The 22,690-nt window shown below is 33.4% G+C and overlaps 3 protein-coding genes and 1 non-coding gene across 4 annotated transcripts; 3 read left to right on the forward strand and 1 right to left on the reverse strand.

The window, feature by feature from the left end:
• Nucleotides 1–2,325: 2,325 nt before the first annotated feature.
• LOC129309057 (uncharacterized) lies at nt 2,326–8,934 on the forward strand. The gene is made up of 13 exons (XM_054950401.1): nt 2,326–3,070; nt 4,329–4,407; nt 4,503–4,559; nt 5,058–5,113; nt 5,976–6,204; nt 6,486–6,572; nt 6,656–6,730; nt 6,820–6,900; nt 7,514–7,578; nt 7,663–7,864; nt 7,952–8,040; nt 8,167–8,281; nt 8,670–8,934. The coding sequence occupies exons 1-13, from the start codon at nt 2,529–2,531 to the stop codon at nt 8,709–8,711; spliced, it is 1,719 nt and encodes a 572-aa protein (XP_054806376.1). The 5' UTR covers nt 2,326–2,528; the 3' UTR covers nt 8,712–8,934.
• Nucleotides 8,935–10,498: 1,564 nt separating this feature from the next.
• On the forward strand, nt 10,499–14,477 carry LOC129309241 (uncharacterized). Its single transcript, XM_054950713.1, has 9 exons — nt 10,499–10,702; nt 10,836–10,958; nt 11,361–11,441; nt 11,538–11,626; nt 11,715–11,789; nt 13,082–13,143; nt 13,226–13,294; nt 13,477–13,647; nt 13,994–14,477. Exons 2-9 carry the CDS (start codon nt 10,836–10,838, stop codon nt 14,074–14,076), a joined length of 753 nt encoding a protein of 250 aa, XP_054806688.1. The 5' UTR covers nt 10,499–10,702; the 3' UTR covers nt 14,077–14,477.
• Nucleotides 14,478–16,039: 1,562 nt separating this feature from the next.
• LOC129308095 (uncharacterized) lies at nt 16,040–16,565 on the reverse strand. Its single transcript, XM_054949105.1, has one exon. The coding sequence runs from the start codon at nt 16,491–16,493 to the stop codon at nt 16,140–16,142; it is 354 nt and encodes a 117-aa protein (XP_054805080.1). The 5' UTR covers nt 16,494–16,565; the 3' UTR covers nt 16,040–16,139.
• A 5,746-nt stretch (nt 16,566–22,311) lies between these two features.
• Nucleotides 22,312–22,385, forward strand: TRNAI-AAU (transfer RNA isoleucine (anticodon AAU)). Its single transcript has one exon. It is a non-coding gene; the product is annotated as a tRNA-Ile (tRNA).
• The last annotated feature ends 305 nt before the right edge of the window (nt 22,386–22,690 follow it).

Consider the following 22,690-nt stretch of genomic DNA (forward strand, 5'->3'; position numbering starts at 1 on the left):
ATATTATCATGAGTCTTGATCTGCATTATACCAATTCCTACAATCTTGCATTCATTATAATCACTCATCAAAACAATACCACGATCAACAAATTCATGAGTGGCAAACCAGTCTTTATGAAGACATATATGAAAAGTGTAAGCAGAATCATGAATCTAGTCAATTCTATTCCTCCTATCAATAGAGGAAACAAACAATAAAACATTACCATCATACTCCATCTCAATAACATTAACTTTAACGGATGATTTTTGAGGATGCTTATTTTGTTTTTCCCTTTCACAGTTCTTTTTTAGCCTATAATACTGAGATATCTCATGACCTGACTTCTTACAATAATTACAAGTTTTATCATTGTTCTTGGTTTTATGTTTCCTAGACTTATATCTAGATTATTTAGTACCTTCCTTTTCATTACTTCTCCCCTTCACCTTTAAACCTTTACCTATGTCCTTAGAATAAACTTCAAGACCAAACTTTTCTTTGGACAATAAATTAGATTTTATATCTTTAAAGACTAGAGTATCTAAATTTCCATAGAGTATAATCCTTTTGAAATGTTTGTAAAAAGGAGGCAATGAGACAACCAACAAAACAACTTTATCTTAATCTTTAATTTTGACATCAATATTTTCTAAATCCATAATAATGAAAATTAAATTCATCAAGATGAGACTAAATAGGAGTACATTCAACCATACAAATGTTATATAGCCGTTCTTTGAGACGAAGCTTATTTGCTAAACTTTTTGTTATATAGAGAGATTCCAGCTTCAACTACAATGAAGCCATACTGGTCTCATTAATCACTTCTCGTAAAACTCTCTTGGATAAGCATAGTTGAATAGCCCAAAGAGCCTTTTTATCTAAATCTTCAAATTGCTATTACACATAGTCACCGACTTTTTATCATTTCCAAGTGAAGCTTTCTTCAACTCATTTTGAGTGAGAACAACTTTCATTTGAACTTGCCAAATAGCAAAAATAATCTTGCCATCAAATTTCTCCATGTCAAACTTTGTAACAGTAGATATCATGAAAATTTTTCAATTAAAAACTTGGCTTTGGTACTACTTATTAGGAAGTGAGCAAATAATCAGCGAAAAAAAAAACAAGATAAAATAATTGGAAAATAGAAAATGGTAAAAGATGACACAAGAAATTTAACATGGGAAAACCCACAATTTGAGAGACAAAAAAACCCACGAGCAATGAGCGAGTTATTTCACTATAGAAAATAAAAATTACAATAATTGTCTTTGCTATGGGAGACGGAGAGACAAGATATATAGAGTTTCTTATTAACTAAAAATATGATATTGTTTAATAAAAAATATCTTCTAAAATATTAAATAGAGATATGATAAATTTACACCAACATAATATATAAAATAATCACAAAGAATTATAAAGATTTGAGTTATAATCTCAGCAATTATGTTTTGAATCCATTTCTATAATGTATATTCATTTCCCAATTTTTTTTCCCAAACAAAAAGTGCTAAAATTCTAGAATGTTAAATGGAGGTTACCCAAACAGTGCCTAAATATAAGGCACGTTAAAATAGTTGACTTTTATGTTAGATCTGTATATCTTAATTCATATAAACAAGTAAAGTAATGTATGCATGCATGAAGAATCCATGAGTGTTTGAGAAAGCTCGATTACCTCGAGTATAGACAGGTACATAACCAACTGATCCTCAAAGCCTTCACAGAGTTTAGAGATAATGGAAGCAGAAGAATGAGTTGTGTGTATGCGGTTATCGACTGATCAACTTATATAGATCAGATTGGTAATCGCCATATTATATAATTAAAATAAAATAATTAGTTTCATTATCTCTGACTCAATCAATTAAAAGATATAAAATAACTGACAGCTATTGGGTTGTGAGTTGAGTCTCTACCCATTGGGTTCACTTGTGTGGTCCACCTATCACGATCCACACAAGATCATAAGGATCAATCTATTGGGCTTATTAATTAATGTTAATTCATAATAAATAAATATTCCAACATTTTATTCTAATCTGCAAACTTAAATTTATTCTCATGTCAGTTTTATAACTTTTAATTCAACTATATACATCTAGAGTTATGCATTAATGTCAACCTCCTTTTGTTCTCTCTTTTTATTGTTTTTGATTCCGAAATCTGTTTGGACCGAAACAGGCTCGGTTGTGTACGATGACTCGACCTAGCCATATGCCGGGGTATCCGGGGTTGGGCTGGGCCTTTCATTCAAATTTGTAACTCGTAAGAATTTATTTATTTTAAATAAGTCAACACAAAAGAGTTTTTGGGCAGGCTCGTCTCCATTAGATTCCTAACACATGTTCCAAAACTCATCTTATGTGTCCGAGGCGAAGGATTTAGACCGGAACGACGGATATATCCGGTCGAAGTATTTACGTATTTCCTATCCGGAGAAAACCCCAAAACCCTAGAATTTCCGATTTCTGAAACCCACTGTCCTCGCCTTTTCCTCGAACAGGTGAGCTTGAGATTGCGAACTTGACCAAATTATGGACTTTGACGAGTATGATTACTTGGAGAAGACAGTGGAGGAGCAGGGAGATCAAGATTTGACGAAGAGCAAGGAGAAAAACGACAAGAGTGAGAGGGCTTACCGGAAGCGTGACGTCGATGATGATGTCGACGGCGAAGACAAGAAGAGCAAGAGGTCCAGGGGCGATGACGAGAATGGGTCGAGGAAAGATCGTGAGGACCGCGAGAGAGAACGGTCTAGTCGAGAAAAGGAGCGGCATAGGAGTAGCAGAGACAGAGAGAGGGACGGCGATAGGGAGCGAGAAAGGAGGACCAGCAGGGAAAGAGATAGGGAGAAAGACAGAGACAAGGAGAGGGAAAGAGAGAGAAGGGATAAAGAGAGAGAGAAGGAGAAAAGAGAGAAAGATAGGGAGAGGGAAAAGGAACGGGAGAGAAGGGAGAGAGATAGGGAGAGGGAAAGGGAGAAAGAGAGGGAGGAGAGAGAGAGGTCCAGGCGAAGCAGAAGTCGTTCTGAACGAGATAGAGAAAGAGAACGGGAATTGGAGACTAGAGATAGCCGGTAATGGTCTTTCTTGCCGATATTGTTTGTGAATTATTGCTTGTTACTCTGAATATTGTTCTGCGTGTGATTTTGTGTTATCTGCCATCCATCTGGTGAGCCCCGTTCAGCTTCAGTTGAGCCACGGTTCTATTAAATTAGGTTCTCTTTTCCCTACACCTGTTATGTTTGCACTCCGAAAATCACTCAAGGGTATCAGTCGAAGAAGAAGCCAGAGTAGGCTAAATTAACTAGCTCTGAAGTTCTTATTTTGGTTGAATGAATAAATGCATCTTTTGGCCTGCTGTGCCTTGTCTAAACTTTAAAGGCTTGGCTAAACAAAACGTATCCTTATGGGATGAGTTTGTTCACCCTCCCTATCATCCATGTTTTTTCACAGGTGGTTGAGTAAATTTAGACTAGCATACAGTTAAAATGACTCTGGATTCTTTTATTTATGGTTTTTTTCTCTCTAGTAGTTCCCACTCATTCCCAGTTATATAACAATCAGATTGAAATGGTTATATTCTCGTAAGTAAGTAATGTATTTGTTAAGCTTGACCCTCAAGTTTTGGGCTTTTGAAGTTATTGTTGAGAAATTTTCTGTTTTAACGTATGTTTGTGCCGGTAATATTGCCCTATTCTTTTCCAATTAATCTATGCCATTCACATTCTCCTGCTGTTCTTTCCACTTTTTACCTTGTCAAAGAATGGTGTATCTGATCTCTCTATCTTACTGGAGGAGACACCCTAAAGTGTCTCTCCCCCCCCTCCCTCTCTCGATTGTATGCGTGAAATCGAAACCATCACTCTGTTACCTAGACATGTTGTATAGTAGCTCATCTATGACATAACTTGAGCAAGTGGTGGTGACTTTCTCTTTTTCGTGTGTTTGAGACTTAAATATTTGTGGTGAAATTTCCTACCATGAACTTATTGTTTAATCAATAACTGGGATATTTTTTATTTGATCTTGATCATTGAGTCTCATTTTGAATAATTGGATAGGATTGCAACATGAACAACTCTGAATAAATTTTCACACAAAATTGAGGGGTAAATTCTTGGCCAGAAGACCTGATTGGTATGCATTTATTTGACTGAGTTTTGTTTGAGCTTGAAAGTTTGGGTCATTGAGATGTTATAACCTTTCAGGATATAGCGCCATCTTAAACTCTAGCGTATACTTCATCCTTACCCTATATAAACATGGAAGTTATTGAAGATCATTTTTTCTATACAATTTGTTATATGCAATTATATTTTATTTATATTGCAGGAGGTTTAGGGATAAGAAAGAGGCTGTGGAACCTGAGGCAGACCCAGAAAGGGATCAGAGAACTGTTTTTGCATACCAGGTTGAAGGGTTTGCATTCTCTCTGATTGTTCATACTTTTTTAGATACTTGATACGCATGACTGATGATTGCCATTTTCTTTTGCGATAATTGTAGATGCCTCTAAAAGCAACAGAGAGAGATGTTTATGAATTCTTCTCGAAAGCTGGCAAGGTTAGATTTTTTTTTATTTTGGGTGTGATCCCTAACTCATTGGTATTTTGGTGTGATGTGTTAATCACTTGCATTGGGAATCCCATTGTTGCTAACTTACCATTAGAACTATCGGTTTGTATGATTTTTCCAAATCTTGTTTTGCTGGTTTTCTTCAGTTGATGATTGAGGGTATAAACATCATATTGTTTGAGATGGTGTTAAAGTGTAGTGAATATAAATTATTAAGCTGAATTTGGTTGCTGTTGCATTTACTTTTCTGCCTTCAGTTTTAAGTCGTATAATGACTTTCCTTAAGTCCTAACATTCTATTTTTGCGTATTGAGTTTGCTTGAATTTGGATTAGTCAGAGTCCAACATGACTTTGGATACCATTGTTTGTCACAAAAAAAGAAAATAAATTATATTTTACGGAGCATATCATATGGAAGAAGTCATCGGTGAATTCTGCCATTTGATAATTCTTGTTATATTCTGTTGTAATGCTTTCATTTTCAGGTGAGGGATGTTCGTTTGATCATGGATAGGAATTCAAGGCGGTCTAAAGGAGTTGGGTATGTGCCATCTAGTTAACATATTTAGCTTGTATGTATGTCCTATTATGGTATTGGGATATCTAATATTAAGAATCATATTTAACTGTATTCTTAAATGAACTAGCATTGCGATATGATGAGGGATGATGGGAATACCTTGCACTCATGTTTAGTCAATTCATGCTGCGTGCTCAAGGTAGTGACGTGACCCTTTTTTCCTTTCCCAATTTTTGTCCTCTATGTTTGCCATGCAGTGAGGATATCAATCTTATTGATGAGCCTTCTCATTATTTTTGCTTCCATTATGATTTGAAGGCCATCTGTGCAAATTATGGGGTGGGATTATGATAAAGTTGATGATAAATCTCATATTGGAGGAATTCCTTTGTTTTAGTTTTAGTTTTATTGTTGCATGTGTGACTGTGGTAGGTGTCTAGATGAGGTGTGCGTGAATTTTGTGATGTCATTGCTGTTTAGCTCATGAGATTAGTTGACAATTTATTGTACGAGGCCAGCTGCCTCTCAATAAGTCAGGGCCTTTTTTTAAGGGATTTGATCTGTACATGTGAACGTGATGAGTGGAGATGACTTGCTACCTTGGACTTTCTACATCTATGATTATTGATGGTGTCACCAATATCACATAATTGGATTACTTTAGCGGTCATTGTAATTTGTGCTCTAGGTTTTTCAACTTTTATTATCTCACTAACTAATACTTTCTTTGCATGAGTCAGATAAACAAAAGAAACTCTGTTAGAACTGTCTTCGCTAGAGTTCTCTCTCTACATCTCTTTGCTTTATGCATTGTAAGTCTTAATTTCAACTTTTTGAATGTTATTGGTATGAAAACTTATGTAAGTTCTTGGTGGGGATGCAGGTACATTGAATTTTATGATGTGATGTCAGTGCCAATGGCAATTGCCCTGTCCGGCCAACTGCTTCTGGGACAACCTGTGATGGTCAAACCTTCAGAGGCTGAAAAGAACCTGGTTCAGTCTAATACTACCAGTGGAGGTGCAGGGGTAGCAGGACCATATGGAGCAGTGGACAGGAAACTTTATGTGGGGAACCTTCACTTTAACATGACTGAGGGTCAGCTGAGGGAGGTAATTGGTTCTTTTCATAATTTTTCTGTACATTGATTTATGAGGGATGAGCAAAGAGATGTATTTGGCATGAATTCTCTTGCATGTTGATCAGGAATACAAAGGACTGATGTTTATTGAATTCTTTTTAACATAACAAACTTCACATCCTGTCATAGCCAACGAATTAGTTTTCTTGAAACTGGAACTGTGCATCAACAATGATATGTAAGTAGCTTGTTAATAAGTGGAATCTTGATTTATCACTCACCAACTTCTGTTGTTTCTTGTTTTTGGTTTAGATTTTTGAGCCGTTTGGTCCAGTGGAGCTTGTTCAGCTACCCCTTGACATGGAGACCGGACACTGCAAGGGTTTTGGCTTTGTGCAAGTTAGTTATCTACTCTGATAGACTATTAAAAATGCCTTTGTGGATATAATAGTTTTATTTATCCATTTAATTTCTTTGGACAGTTTGCTAATCTCGAACATGCCAAGGCAGCTCAGAGTTTGAATGGGAAATTAGAGATTGCTGGTAGGACTATCAAGGTAGTGATCCTTATTCCCTCTTGTGTGTGTTCTCATGTGTTGATCATTTTGCTTGCTCCTGTCTGAGTTATTCTGTTTATCATCCGCAGGTTTCATCGGTTACAGATCATGTTGGAGGCCAAGATACAACTGCAAAATCTGCTGATTTGGATGATGATGAAGGTGGATTGGTAAGTTTAACTTCATTTGACGGAGTACTGCAAAATTGCTTTTCACTGGTTGACTATAATTAAAATCTTGCCGAACAATATTGCAATCTTAGTTAATACTAAGAAACTGAAAAATGTTAGTGAATATCTACTTGACACTGATTGATGCTTTGACCAGCTGGAATTGTGTTTCTGATATTATTTCATCAGCTACGATTATTTTAAGATCTATGTTTAATGTAGGCAGATTGTTGAGTCCATTGCTGTATGACAGACAGGTGTATGAAGTTTTGGTGCTGTTCAGAATTGGTGCCTATATTTTTGGGTCAAAAATCGATAAATATCTATTTTTTGTGCTGTCCTCTCTTAATTGAATATATCAAATAAATGCTAAAAATGTCTTGATAAATTAGTGTTGCCTAACCCCCCCCCCAAATCTTCATTAGGCTTTAGGTTCAATGTGGATGGCATTACTTCCAGCATTCCCTCTTTCCTGGTCTGGTTACATGTTTGATTTCCTTTTTCTCGTTATCTTTGAGTTTGAGCTTAAGCCAGTTGTTCTGCTTTTTGTTTTTGTCCTGTAATTTTTTAACTACAAAAGTAATTGAATGATATATTTTGCTTTTCTATGCAGTCTTTGAATGCTCAATCTAGAGCGATGCTTATGGCAAAGTTGGACCGCTCTGGTATTGCCACAAGGTTTGTCTGTACATGTTTGCATGTGAGTGTGCGTTTCTATCTGGTTATCTTGTCTATCAATTTAACAAATGTGAAATTCTGCAGCATTGCAGGGTCTATTGGTGGAGTGCCTCTTGTGAATGGCTCAGCCCCTGCCCAGCAGGCTATTAGTTTGCCAGCTGGGGGTCCAGGTATGGTACCTGCGTCAGCTCTCCCAACAGCCATTATGCCTGCCCCAGGAGCAGAGCCAGTTGGAACCCCCAGCGAGTGTTTGCTGTTGAAGAATATGTTTGATCCAACCAGTGAGGTCCGCTTCGATACATTTCATGATATGCTGTTCAATTTTGTGAGGTGATGTTGCTTTGCATATACTAATATCTAATTTTACAAACAGACGGAACCAGATTTTGACGAGGATATTAAAGAGGATGTAGCAGAAGAATGTTCTAAATTTGGTCGGGTGAAGCATATTTATGTTGACAAGTAAGTTCCTGAAGGCCTGGTACTCGTCCACACATCTGTCTGTGAATCTACTTTGTTCTTTTTTTATTTTAAATGGCAAATGCGAGTTGTGGGAAACTCCTTAATCGTTTCATCTCTTGCATGCAGAAATAGTGCAGGTTTTGTGTATCTACGGTTTGAAACAGTGCAAGCAGCTAGTGGTGCTCAACAGGCAATGCACATGAGATGGTTTGCCCGCAGGTTGATTTCAGCGGTGTTCATGGTAATACTATGCTGCCTTCATTTGTTTTTCTTGTTTGATATCTTGGAAACATTGTGATGTAGATCAGTGACTAGAAGGAGGAAAGGAAAAGGAAAATGGGAGAAATAGTCAAAAAGTGGGTGGGAGGGAAGTTAGGGTACAGAACTGAATATTCTAAATGCTGAAAATTTCTATTCCTGCAAAATATAGATAATAAAAAAAGTTACCACTAACTAAGCCGTCTATTAGACTATAAGTTGGTCTCTTGAGGCTAATTGTTGTGGATCGCCTTATTCATGAGCGCATAATTCATGCTTGAATTGGTCTATACCCATTTCTTCGGTGTCTTGATTTTCATTATATGTTGCCGATCATCTTTCTTAAACTTGCGGTATCGTATCTTTTGCAGCAACCTCAGGTATATGAAGCGAAGTTTAAAGGAGAAGCTTGAACAAGTGCTCGACATTTTCTTACCTAAGCTTGAACAAGTGCTCGACATTTTCTTACCTAGCAGAGTACTCACAAATTTGAGTTATAGTTTTGGTAGACTGACTCATGAATTGTATTTGATGTAGCAAATTATGATTTCTGTTGGCCAAGTAAAGAATCAATTGTGTTATCTGCTGGTGATATTAAGAATCGTTTTGGCATATTCAATCTGTGTAATTTCACTATCATGCGACTCTTCATTTTATTTATCCTTTCGACACTAGGAATAGGTTGAGTAAGAGAACGTGGTAAAATATACACCTGTTCATGTGATGTTACGCGGTGGGTCAAAATCACACCTTCTAAGGTTTCTACTTTCTAGTACGTGTTTTAATTCTAATTTAATTTAGTTTAATTTGTGCTCGTCAATGCCCCTTTTATAGGAGAAAGGATGGAAGGGGGAGAAAGGGCTGCGAAGTGAGGGAGGTTTCAAAGGTTAGCTCGGCCATGTTTTCCAACGTCTGCAGCTCGTATAATTCTCGTGTTTAAATGTTCTTGGATTAGTTCATGTTAAATTTAACTTTGACAATAAATTCTTTAAAATTTTAAATTTGTTAAAGGGGCTTGTGGTACGGGTAATTTTAATGATTTGTCAATAAAGGTACAATCTAATTGAGTTTTATTTTTTATTGATGTTTGAGATTTAACGAAATAGTGAATAATTGGGTTTGCTTTTTGTGGCAACAAAGTAAAAGTTGTGAATGTATGAAGAAAATCATAAGTTTCAGCTGTATTATAAATTTATAATGCTAGAAAATTGGTAGTTAGAAGCACTTATCTTATGAAAAAGCCATTAATGAGTATGTGCATGTGAGAGTAACCTTTGGCATCTTTCAAAGGGTTGTTTTCTTTCGAGCAAAGTTTTTTATACAGATACAAAGCTCCGAGAATCAAACGAGAGAAGTGAATTTTAATGTTGTTAATAATATTTAATAACAGGAGTTTCTTATGAAATAAGTGATATACAAAAACTTACATTTCTTCATTTAATCAAAAATAAATATCTTGACTATATGATGTTAAATATGTACTCCCTCTATTTAAAAAATATAATTTTTAATTAAATTATATTCTTAATAAATTAATTTTTTTAAATTTATATTATTTGTCTATATTTACTCTTATTTATTAAAGTCTCTCACTTAAATATGAATGGTTAATTAATTTATTTATCAAGGACATTTAAAAAAGTTAATTATGATTTAAAACACTAAAATTGTCTTATATTTTTTAATATCAAACATCTCATAAACTTCTAAACTCCAAATTGATTATATTGACATATTTTATTAGCATTTATCAAAAGGATTTAAATATTATATTTCCGTTAGGTTGAGAGCCAAATGCAACCATAACTCTATGTAAAAGGATTGGCATTTAATTTTTATATCTAGATAATTATGCATTTAACAGAATATAAAAACATTTTATGATTAAAATTATATGTTTAATTAAATTATTTTCAATTAAATTGAAATATTTAAATTTTAAAATTAGTCAATAATAACTAATTACATCGTAAATAAAAAAAATGGGCAAAAATTAATTTTTTTCATTTGATTAAAAAACGTATTTAAGGTGAGTGCTGAATTTTTTTAAAAAATTAAATAGTATTTATTTTTAATTTATATTATATCTTATTTTTTAATTTTTTGAAATATATTATATCTTTTTTTTCTTTTTTGGTACAACACATAATTTTCGAGTTAAATATAATAAAGTCAGGCAATGAAAAATAGCCCATAGGTCCCGTAGGCCCATTTGTTGGTTTTACGTTTGGCGGTCACGTCGGCGATAAGACCGCGATCCTACTCCATTGGTGTGGTACGAAGCTTTCGGCTTCCAATTTCAAATCAACAGAGAATCTCACAAGGATAGACGGAGTGAGTGGCACTGTCGTACCCTGGTGTCGAATCTTCAAGCCCTCGCTTCCAACTAGCGCTCACAATAACTGTACGATTGGCCTATAAACCCTAGCAAGCATGCTTTAGTTTTGATTCTGTTTGGAGATTGTTGAATGTTATTGATTCCTCATTTCTGAAAATTTGGGGTTGTGCTTTTTGTGTGTTTTGGCGCTTGCGAACAGATGGATAGATATCAGAGGGTGGAGAAACCTAAGGCTGAGACTCCTATAAATGAGAATGAGATGCGCATTACTACTCAGGGCAGGATGAGGAACTATATTACTTATGCCACCACTCTCCTCCAGGTATTTCGCTTATCCACATCCAAAGAGCAAACTTTAAGGTCAATGGTTTTTTCTAGGGGAAGAACAACTTTTCTAAGGTCTGGGTTTTAAGATACCGACAATTTTATGTGCCATATTTATGCTTACGAGCGAGAAATTGAGTGTTATGCTTTAGCTTTCTTTTCCTCTTAAGAGGGATAGTGCTGTGTAGAACTCCTGTATTAGATTGATCTCAGACTCTAGAAAACTTGCCAGCTGCAATTTTCTTTCGTTCGTGTTTTCTCCCTTCCTCTCTTTGAATTTGATTTGCATGCATGGACGCATCGATTTATCTAAGAATAGCTATTGCCTATTATATTATATTTTCGACTTATATTCATTAGTACTGTATTGTCCACTTTATTCCTCTTGTATATTATGTAGGAGAAAGGATCTGATGACGTTGTTCTAAAAGCAATGGGCAGAGCTATTAATAAGACTGTTATGATCGCTGAACTGATCAAGGTAGGAAGCAGGTATCTCTGTGTTTATGTGGTCAATGCTTGGTTCTATGTTTATCGGTTTCTCTTGCTTGGAGAGTAATCTTTTTCTTTGTTTCAGCGAAGGATTGTTGGCCTGCACCAAAATAATGCTATTGGTTCGACTGATATTACAGACACGTGGGAGCCTCTTGAAGAAGGCTTACTTCCGTATGGAATTGTTCACCCTCTCCATTTCCTATTTTCATTTTTTTGGGTTGCAGAGTAGTGACCCTTTGGTTTGCTCATTATCCCTCAGGTTGGAGACTACTCGCCATGTTTCAATGATCACAATTACTTTGTCAAAGAAAAAATTGGACACATCCTCCTCCGGGTAAGAAATTGTTCAATATTCTCTGACATGATTGATTATTTTTAGATACAATGGGAGATAATTTATAATTATTAAATATTTCAAAGCTGTAGGTCGTATATCATAAGTTAAGATCATCTTGGTTAATTCAGTTAGGAATCAGGGTGATGACCTGAGCTTATATATAAAATATCTTTTTGGCTGCTTCTGATGTCTACTGATGGATGTTGTAATGGCTGCTTTGCTTTGGGAAGTAGCAATTGAATTAATACTGTTTAATTCTTCTGTCATAATAATAGCTGTAGCATATATGTACTGTAGTCCTTGCTTTTGTGTTGAGTGTTAGCCATATCTTTCAATGGATGTCCTATCGAATATAACAGTGTTATTGTCAAACGAGGCATTAAATGGTTTGGGAGCTGGAGATCCGTTTTCAAAATATTGTTTAGTAAATTAATTATTTTCCCCTAGTTCAACAAAGTTCATTGTTTCCAGTATTCATCAGAGTCTCCAATTTTAACAGAGTATAAGTCCCTTGTTTTTGATATTTAAGAGCCTTCAGTATTGTAATTTCAGAAATGACTAAAGTCCCCTTGATTTTAGCTTAAAGTTTTAAATATTGGAGGCACCGTGCTATAATTATGATGGGTAAGATTTTTCATTTTGACTGCTAATTTTTTTGTCACTCTGATGCTGTGTCGGGGACGAGATATTGTATATTATTGACTTTAGAAGCAGTGAATGTCTGGTATGCTGACGTGGCTGTACATATTGTCTCATTGTCCTCTGGTTCTAAATTTCTTACAGACTGGTAATACACTTCAATTTCAAACATTTTTTTTTCCTGTTTTTTGATGTTTGTTCATTGTCGCTTAATAATGGTGCTCTCTGTTTGTTGATTCCCTTGCTGGATTCTCATCAGTCTTTTATGTCTGAATAAATATTACTCTGCTGTCATTGGTTGAGCTCTAACTTTTATCTTCCGTTTGAGAAAGAATCTTGGAAGATGCTAATTTGCAATTCGTTTGTCTCTCTGTTGATCTGTGCTGACAAAAGACTTCTGTTGGATGAGAAGGATGATTTCATATTTTGTTTTGATGTTGGTTTATGCTAGTATTGTTTAGGGGTTTGTAATTAGTTAGTTGAAGTTATTTAGGGTTTTGTAATTAGTTACTTGAGGTAATTTAAGAATGAAATAGGGATTTGAACAAATGCATTTTGGATGGGCATATGATATCCGATATCATTGTTAGGTCTGCCATGCTTCGGGCCTGAGTACTGTTGCCTGACATTTTAAGTATCATCTCATGCAGATACCAGCCTCCCCTCCCAGCTGATCAAGTAAAACCTTTAAATGAATATGTAGAGGAAGGAGGTGAATCGATATTTGTTTTCTTCAAACATAGAATACATATTTGACTATATACCATGAGTTACTTAAATTTGATCTGATACAGAAAGCTCACCTATGGTGCGAGGAAGGGGTCGGGGTCGGGGCCGGGGTCGTGGAAGGGGCTGGGGTGGAGGTATTACCAACCACTTTATATGCTGTTATATAACTGTAGTTGGCTCATGTCTTTGGTTCTGAATCATGAAAAACTCTCTGGTTGATCTTTTTATTGTTAGATTTTGCTTGACTTATTCAGTTTTGTTTCATTGGAGTTGGCTAAAATTGCTTACTAGGGCGCAATCTGTCTCTTGTGCTTAGGGAATTACAATGGAGGTGTAGAATATTATGGAGATGGCTGGGATAGTGGGCGAAGCTATGGAGGCAGAGGACGTGGCCGAACAAGGGGTCGTGGTAGAGGACGAGGCTATGGGGGCCAGCCTGCTGGTTACTATGATTATGCTGAATATGATGCACCACCTGCACCACGTGGTAAGCTTACATGTTGATGGCATCTAGTCTCCTACAGATGGAATATAAATGTTATGCCCAAATTACTATCTTATTGTATTGTCAATATAATTTTTGTTTCAGGCCAGGTGGGTTCTGGCGTATTAAATGGTTTTTTTTTTTTTTTAAGTCAATGTCATGTTTTACAGGGTGCATCTTTTAAATCAAGCTTCTGATGGAAAAGATCAAAATTTATCTCATTGGATTCCACACACTTCTTCCATTTCTTATTTTCTTTTTTGTTATCTCATATATGAATGAGGTTGCACATCATATACTAGGCCTTGAGCATGCATGATGGTAATTCTCATTGTTGGTGATTTTGCAGGGCGTGGCCGTGGAAGGGGAAGGGGTTGTGGACGTGGTCGTATTGGTAGATTAGATGGAGCAGGTCGGGGTGTTGCTGCATGATCGACTGGGTTGGTTATCGTGTATACTTTCAGTTGGAAGATGGTTTTCTTCTGCTTAGTTCCATGTGAGATTTGCTTATATTTTGGTATTTATTTGGAGTGTAGTGTTGCACCCTGGTCCTTTGCAGTTTTGCCCAAGTCATTTTTGTTTTTTGTTTTTCCTTTGCCTTCTCTTATGTAATTTTTAAGTTATAAATTTTCCTCAATTTTCACTAGGTTGCTGGTTAGGTATATTTCCTTCATATTCTAAGATCGAAAGTGTACAATTTCCTTTTCTTTTAATAGGAATTGTGTTAGTAAATTCTTTCAATTTTACATCAGTGGATGTTGCATTAACATACTGTAGTTTGTACCTATAGAATTGGATTGATAGATTTTTGGTCAACTGAGTTATTGTCAAGAGTCTTTGATGTGCTTCTCTCTACAGTATTATGATGTCACAGCAAACTTGAAAAATCTTTCCAGCCTGGCGGGCTCAGTTTGCCTGATTGAAGTCATTTATTTATGCACCTGTGTTTTCCTGGGTAAACTTTTGAGCAAGGCTTGTGTTGTAATACATAAATGCCTTGAAGGAAAGGTTGGGAAGGTATCGCATTTCATCTGTGCGTGATGAGGCTACTTTCATATTTACTTTGGACCCCCCTTATCCAAACCACATATTCTGTGCCAGTTTGGTATAAAATGAGAATGGGAATCTGAATAAGCATGTGAAATGAGCTTGCTTAAATACTTATCCTCCTATGATTGGAATGTGTATTACTATTTTTCAACCAACCAAAGTATAACTTCATTTCCTATTCCTTCTTTAGAAAGATTTTTTCCACTTACGGGCTGTATCATAGTTTTTACCACGTTGCTTCGGGGTTACAAACGCGCTCCAAACCTGGAAGATGGGTATTTTTCTTAAGAGTTTAGAATGGCACAAGTAAACCCAAGAAATGACAGTGGATCCACCTGCAAGCAATATATTTTTAGCCTCCCAATTCCAAAGTCTTTTACTATGTTCTCAAGTGGGATCCACCATTCTTAGAAGGCGAGCTAACTGCTCCTTGCACAGAAATTGAAGCAAGACAAATCTCCTTTTGACGTTTTAATTTTTGGGGCTTGTTAGAAATTGTTTTTATTTTAATATTTTATAAAACATGCTTTTGAGGAAAAAAAAATAAAAACATGTGATTCTCTCTTGTTTCTCAGAATAAAAATTTCAAAATATTTAAAAGGTGTTTTTGGTTTTCTATTTTTCATAATAATATTTAGTTTTCTTATTCTTCAAAACACTTGTTGAAAAATACATTATAAAACATATTTTTTTTTTTGAGAATAGAAATTATTTTCAAAATAAGTTATCAAACAAGCCCATTCCTCATAATCAACACACTGAACTTGTTGCTTTGATTGATAAACAGGTGAATCATCTACAAAATAAGGTTCCTCCCCATGCTAGTATCTTAGGTTTGCCTTAGTATCAGAATAGCACCTTACGAGTCCCCTTCAATGACAACCCTTCTAAAATCTAAACCCAATCTCTTTTGCACAAGCTAACCCCAATACCATACAACCCATAGTTGTGCCAATATAGCATAACACATCTCCATTTTCTTTGCACATCTTTTAAGCTAATTTGCTTCTCTGTAGATGAGGTGATATCCGAACTACTCTTTTACACCATCAAAAATCAAAAAGTACATTCAAATTGATTTAAAAAAAAAAATGTTCCAAGTATGCTTTTCATGCAGAAAACATGTATATAGCATTAATACATGATTAGTGCTTCATATCTTAGTCCCCTTTTCATGCAGAAAACGTGTTTAAAATCAAACACAAATGAAAAATTGATTAGGATCAATGCTTTATATCTTACAACCCTTTTATCTTGTAGAGACTTCTAACTTGAAAAACAATTCAAGTTGATATATATATATATATATTAGTGGGCGGCAATTCCATTGAATATAATTTACACAGAAAAATCTAGCTCCGCTCAAGTAATAATAAGTCAATTGATATAATCTTACCTAATTGCTAACATGAAATAATATTGACCACAGACAAGTGAAAACTACATTAGGGGTTTCTCCAGACATTGGCCTTGATGATTCTGTTTTTATCATCTTCAACAATAATAGGAATGGTGGTCATGTAAATACTCTCAAGCGATCTATATTTCTTCTGCTTCTTGCCCCGAACAACCTCGTCACTCCCGAAAATCTCATTAATTTTTGCAGAAGTCGCATCGCTCTGTCTTCGAGCTTGATCAACGTCGTCTTCTTCATCTGTGATCATCTCTCTCTTCTTCTTGTGGTTATCGTTATCGTCATCGCAAAGCTGCTGATGAACCGCTTCGACGACATCGTTGCTCGCCGTCAAGCCTTTCTGGTTTTTGCTTTTGCATGAAGCAGAAGCTTCTGTCATTGCCATTAATCAGTGTTTTGGTTGATATTAATGGCAAAGAAAATAATATAATCTGAGACTCTATTTCTAATATTGAGGAATTTTGGAAGCTTATATATGTGTGTCGTGTGGGAATCGGCGACCGTGTCGTGAGGGTACGAACGCGTTGTCTCGGAATTGGCTAATGATGAGAAAGTACAAGGATGGTTCTATGAACATGGCCACACTAATATATATTTGCTTTAATGACCACTAATTAGCTTGAACAAATTCTATTTCTTTTTTTTAATACAATGATTATATTCTCCTTCTAACTAGGGAAATTGGGTTTGACTAATGGCGGGAGTAGAATGATACTGGAATTTTGAGTTTGAAATTTATAGTTATACATAAAAATGTCGTAGGTATTATCGAGGTACTGGTAAGATTATCGCTGGTCAGGACAATCTCACGCAATGAGGGTCTAAATTAGTCTAGGTGGATAATAATAATATGCTTCAAGATTTTCTAGAATAGATGAAATAAAAAAATGAATATATTCTGATAAATTGGTCCAAGATTTCGAAGACTACTACATATTTGGTAAGAGAAATGTAGAAGAAAATATATGGATTTTGAAATGATGGTTTGTATATATATTTATGCATGAATTCTGGATAATTAAAAAAGTGTGTTATCAATATTTCAATACTATTATTTTCATGCAAAACAATGCTAGGTTTTGTAATTAATAATAAAATTATATTAAGTCATGCTATTCATAAATTTTAAATAATATTTATCATTTTTTAATTTAATGTATGTGAAAGAAGATTGCGTAATTAACAATAAAATCTCAATGACTTGTTTTATAAGGTAATGCTTTTCATTATAAAATATTTGCAATATCTTTTTCCCCCCCTAGGACGCATGGATACTTCTTACATTAACAAATAATTAAATGGCCATATCTTAATAGAATTAATCTGTGATATGATTAATAACAAAAAAAATTGATAAGTTTAGCAAATTTAACCAATTGCATCTAGCTTGAGTTTATGAGTAAGATGATACGATTTTGTAAAATAAAAACGTAAGAATGATAAATTCAAAAAATTAATTTATAAGTTTAACTAAATTTTACACAGTTCGAGTTTATGAGTGAGGTAACATAATTTTATAAATTTAAAATATAAAAATGATAAATTTAAAGAGTTAAGTTGAAAGTTTTACAACATATCAATGTACATGCAAGACAACAAAACATATATCACTAATTATATTAAGTTTGAAATCAATATTATTTTGTTGTCTTGCGTGGAATATAGTAAAAACGAATATTTACTGCGAAAGAATCCACATAGGCATTCACAAGACCGTGTCTTCATTAATTCCAACTCTGATTTTCGTTTTTTATTTAGTTTTGCGAATATTGAAATAATTCATTTTAGTTTTTAGTCATCTATTCCTTCTCACCTTTCTATTTCAAAAAATTTAATTTGCTTGGAACTTAATATATATATATATATATATAGTGTATGTAAATCACTCAATTCATTTTTCACACTTTCACATTTTTTTATCTAGAAGGAACTTTTACTACAATAAATTTAGCGATTCAAAATATTAAAATACGCAATTCAAGTGATTAAGCTAATAGTTTGGTGACATGCATACGTCCATAATCAACAAATCTTGATCTATAAAACGGTTTAAATATGGCATCTTAAATTAAACCTGCGTGAAAGAAAAAATAAGATAATTTAATAAATTACCCTTTAAACTTTAAATCAATTAACATTATAAATCTTAAACTTATTTAATATGCAACTAATTTTTTTAAATTTTAAAAATAAATACAATATGGCTCTTGTTATTAATAAAAATTAACTTTGACATCAAAAATAAATTTTTAAAGTAATTTTCTATTCAATTAATGATCAAAATTAACTTTTATTATTAACAAAAAACATATTATATTATTTTTAAAAGTTAAAAAAATTATTTATATAATAAATAAATTTAAATTTTGTGATGTTATTGGATCTAAAATTTAAAATAATTCGTTCATTTATGCAAAAAAATATTATTAGTGAACTAAGTTACTTTTAATTAGGTCCAATAATATTCAAATTTAACTTATAATAACGGATATTAGATAGTTATAAGAAAAGATTCAGGCAAAAAAAAAAAAGAAGATAGTTATAAGAAAAGATGAATGCATTATACATAATTAGATCAAATGAAAATATGACACAAGCCATGAAGTATAAATTCGAGATCCTTAGACTGAAATCGTCGATACGTTGGTTAATTTTAAAAATACTTTTTATCTCATGTGAGAGAGAGAGAGAGAGAGAGATTTGACATTTACTTTGACTAGTCAAAACGATGGATCCAACTATACATACTTGACTTTTGTTTTGGAATCCCAAAACGACTTTGAATGGACTCCGAACAACCTAAAAGGAACAAACAGGTCAACTTGGGACATTGATCAGACTTTTTCTTGTTCAATCAAACAATCTTTCCTCTGCTTTTTTTCAAGATTTCGATCATTTTGAAGCTAAGGCGAGTGCTCGCCAGTTCTATATTAGTCCGACGTTGTACAAGGGAAAGACTTTTCGGCCAATAATTGTAAATATCATCATCGTGACTTTTGAATTCTCTGTTTCATCACTACATTGATGCTACTGTTTCAAACATTAATATTGACATAAATAAAATATTTTTTAAAAAATCTGGATTTATTGTTCAGATAAAAAGTTCAAAACTAATAAAGGTCTAAATAAAAACAACAGTATAGACAATCTGAATCAGTGAATAATACAGATATATTATGTGATTTCTCGCGATTGAAGAACTGGAAAAAATTATACTTCTTCAGAAACTGAAGATATATTTAAAACAATTGTATCAACGAAATCTAAATTCATCTTTGATTGAATAGTGATAATATAATTCAGCGAATGAAGGCCTTAGTTCTAAAACCAGCAAGCCATCTCAAGACCAATCTTAATAAAGTTCATCTGTACATGGATCTGTGACACACACACACACACACTTCTCTTCACTCTTAACACGTTACATCAAAATCAATAAAAACTTTAAAATTTATTAATTCTGTACAAAAACTTAAAAAGAGATCAACTTTACCTTAATTAAATATACATATTTTAATAATATTTTTTTTTAATATTCGATGGAGGATAAAAAAAAAATTTATGATAAAAATTTAATAATATGACTTATAGATATAATAATTTTTTTTTTTTGCCCTAAAAATAGAATTGGTATATACATATATAATAATCAAAATAATGTACAGGATCTTTTAAAATAAATTCACTCAAATGTACTAACTAAAATTAATGTAAGCGGTTCTCATCACTTAAACAAATGTTTAGGAGTAAGAATCATAGCCCTTATGTGTGTGGGAAAATTAAAGTTTACCTTTTAGCCTCATAACTCATTTTAATATAACATAGCACTTTCTTAGCCTCATAAATATTAGGTGAAAGCTCGTTGTACTCCGACAACATCTCATATAAGAGTTCAAGCAAGTATGTGAAACTCTTGTCGCTCCATCCATTCGCTGCTTTTAGGTTGTACAATTTCAAAACAACTGATAGTTTTATGAATTTTTTACAATTGGGGTACAATAGTTTATCAGCATCACTCTTCAATTTCTCAAACATATTATGACAGTCTCTAAGATTCTCTTAATCATTTTATCAAGACGGTCAACATCATATGTCCCACTATCCCTTCAATCATTTGTATTATTCCTTGTCTCCCCATGCATGGTCCAACAAGTATAAGTTGGGTTAATCCCATGACATATCAAATGATTTTTCAATTTGATTGGCCTTATTTTTTTTTCCATAGCAACATTTTAAACAAGGACATATAACTCCACAGGGATTTCTATCACGACAAAATGCAAACTCAATGAACTCATTGACACCATCTCAATATTCTTTAAATAGTCGATTAGTCGATATCCACTTACGATCCTTATCACTAATGTAATCATTGAAATTGAAGAAACAAAGACTTAGAATTTTTAAAAAAAAATTGACAAAACCCTCCCTAAAAGTGAAAGATCTCAAATAATCAAATCCAATAATATAGCAAAATTAACCATGGTGATAAATTATTATTATCACACTTAGCTTCAATTGTTATTATTACATTAAAATTAGTGTAAAAGTGTGTGTTTTGATATGCAAATTAGTGTATAAGTGTGTATTATTATCACAACTATAAATGTGTGTTATTATCATAGCCAAACAAAAACATTTCCACATAAAAATTAACTAACATGAGATTAATGCCATAAAAAAATTAACCATCAATTACTATATATTATTAATCCTACATTATTCATAAAACACACACACACACAATTATATATATATTTTTTATTTAAAAAAACTTGATATAGCTTATTGACGAGACTCCCCGAGATTGAGAGGTGGCAGTGGCGTAAGCTTATTGATAAGGCAGCGAGCGGTGTGAGCGGCGATGATGGAAGGGGTCTGGCATTCTACAATCTATGATTTGAGAGCGGTAAACTTATTTGTGATCTTCGATCTGCGACTTTAACGATGGTCTAAGTGAGGTTTAGTGTTCAGATCGATTCTGGCAAAGCGGGCAGCGGTGGGGGCAATGATGATTAATAGATGAGGACTGTGAAAGGGTTGTGTGAGACTATACATATAAATCTAAAAAATTGAAGTTGTACGCATGCGGTTAAATAGAAAAGCAATTTTTTTAAGATTTCAGAGCTCTCAACTATTGAAATCATGAAACTATTAAATTTAGGAGCGCTTAGGTGTGAGCGCTCCTAAATTGGTAGTCATTTTAGAGTGCTCTATGATTGAGCACTCCAAAACACTCAACTTTAGGAGCCCTCACACAGTGAATGCTCCTAAGCATTATTTTTTTTTTAATTTTGGTAATCATTTCAGAGCACTCAATAACTGAGCACTTTGAAACGATTAACTTTAGGAACGTTCACACTAAACATTATTTTTTTTAAAATTTTTTAAATATTTTTTAATTGATTTTTTAATTGGAGCTCAATAACTAATTTTTTTAAATATTTTTTTCATATTATATTTAAGAGTCTTTAGGATAAGATTTTTTATTTTTTAATTATTTAATATTTAATTTTAGAGCGCTCTTTATAATGAGCACTTTTAAATAGTGTCAAACCGGAATACTCTTTTAATCAAGCGCTCTGATAGGTTTTGCTTCAATTTTTAAGAGCGCTTTTTTTATAAACACTCCAAAAGATATTTTGATGGATATTTTTTGTAGTAGTAAAAGTTTACCTTTTATTCTTACTATTTGGGAAGATAATCTCTTTGGTTGGAGGAACGCATTCCTTATTTTAAAAAAAAAAAATCACTCGAATGAATTGAAGTCGAATGAACAAAGACACAAATATTCCAAAGCAAATAGAGCAAAATGCAAAATAAGTTATGAGAACTGATTGATTATGGCAGGCAATAACAAAAGCAAAAAATAGTAATATATTCTCTTTAATTTTATTTATAAGTTATTTTTAATATATTTTATCAGAATAAAAAAAATTTGAAATTTCATTAATTTATTTATTTTAGTAAATGTTTTTAAATCTTATTACTAATATTTTTATTTAAAGTATTTAATAAAAAAAATATAAAGAGGATAACTAAAAATTAATAAATATTTTATAAATAAAATTAAATTTTTTTCTCTTTTTCTTATAAATAAAATAAAAGGAGTATAACACAGTGAAGTGGGCATGAGGGATTTTAGTGAATAGGGAATCTTATTTTTACTGTTACAACTTTTAATATGATGGTTCCTTTGAACTGGCCTATTAGCTCAGTTGGTTAGAGCGTCGTGCTAATAACGCGAAGGTCGCAGGTTCGAGACCTGCATGGGCCATTTCATGTAATTTTTTTAATTTCCCAATTTCACTTTTTAAATCATCGCCCATTTACTGTTTTCTCGATAAATCCGGTCTCAACGCCCACGCGACATTTTATTATTTACTAATTTGCCGAGTATTTTTGTTTTGTTTTAATTTGCCGAGTATTTTTGTTTTGTTATTTATTCTATTTACCAATATATTTTCCCCAAAAACTTATTTTATTTATCAAATACCCTAAACATTTATGACTTTCTGTATTTAGGTATTTAATTAACCAACATCTGAGCCGTTTTGTCATAATTTATTTTCCAAGTTTTAC

The sequence above is a fragment of the Prosopis cineraria genome, unplaced genomic scaffold, assembly GCF_029017545.1.
Source record: "Prosopis cineraria cultivar Desert tree isolate PC_DT_omini unplaced genomic scaffold, ASM2901754v1 PC4, whole genome shotgun sequence".
Lineage (NCBI taxonomy): Eukaryota > Viridiplantae > Streptophyta > Magnoliopsida > Fabales > Fabaceae > Prosopis > Prosopis cineraria.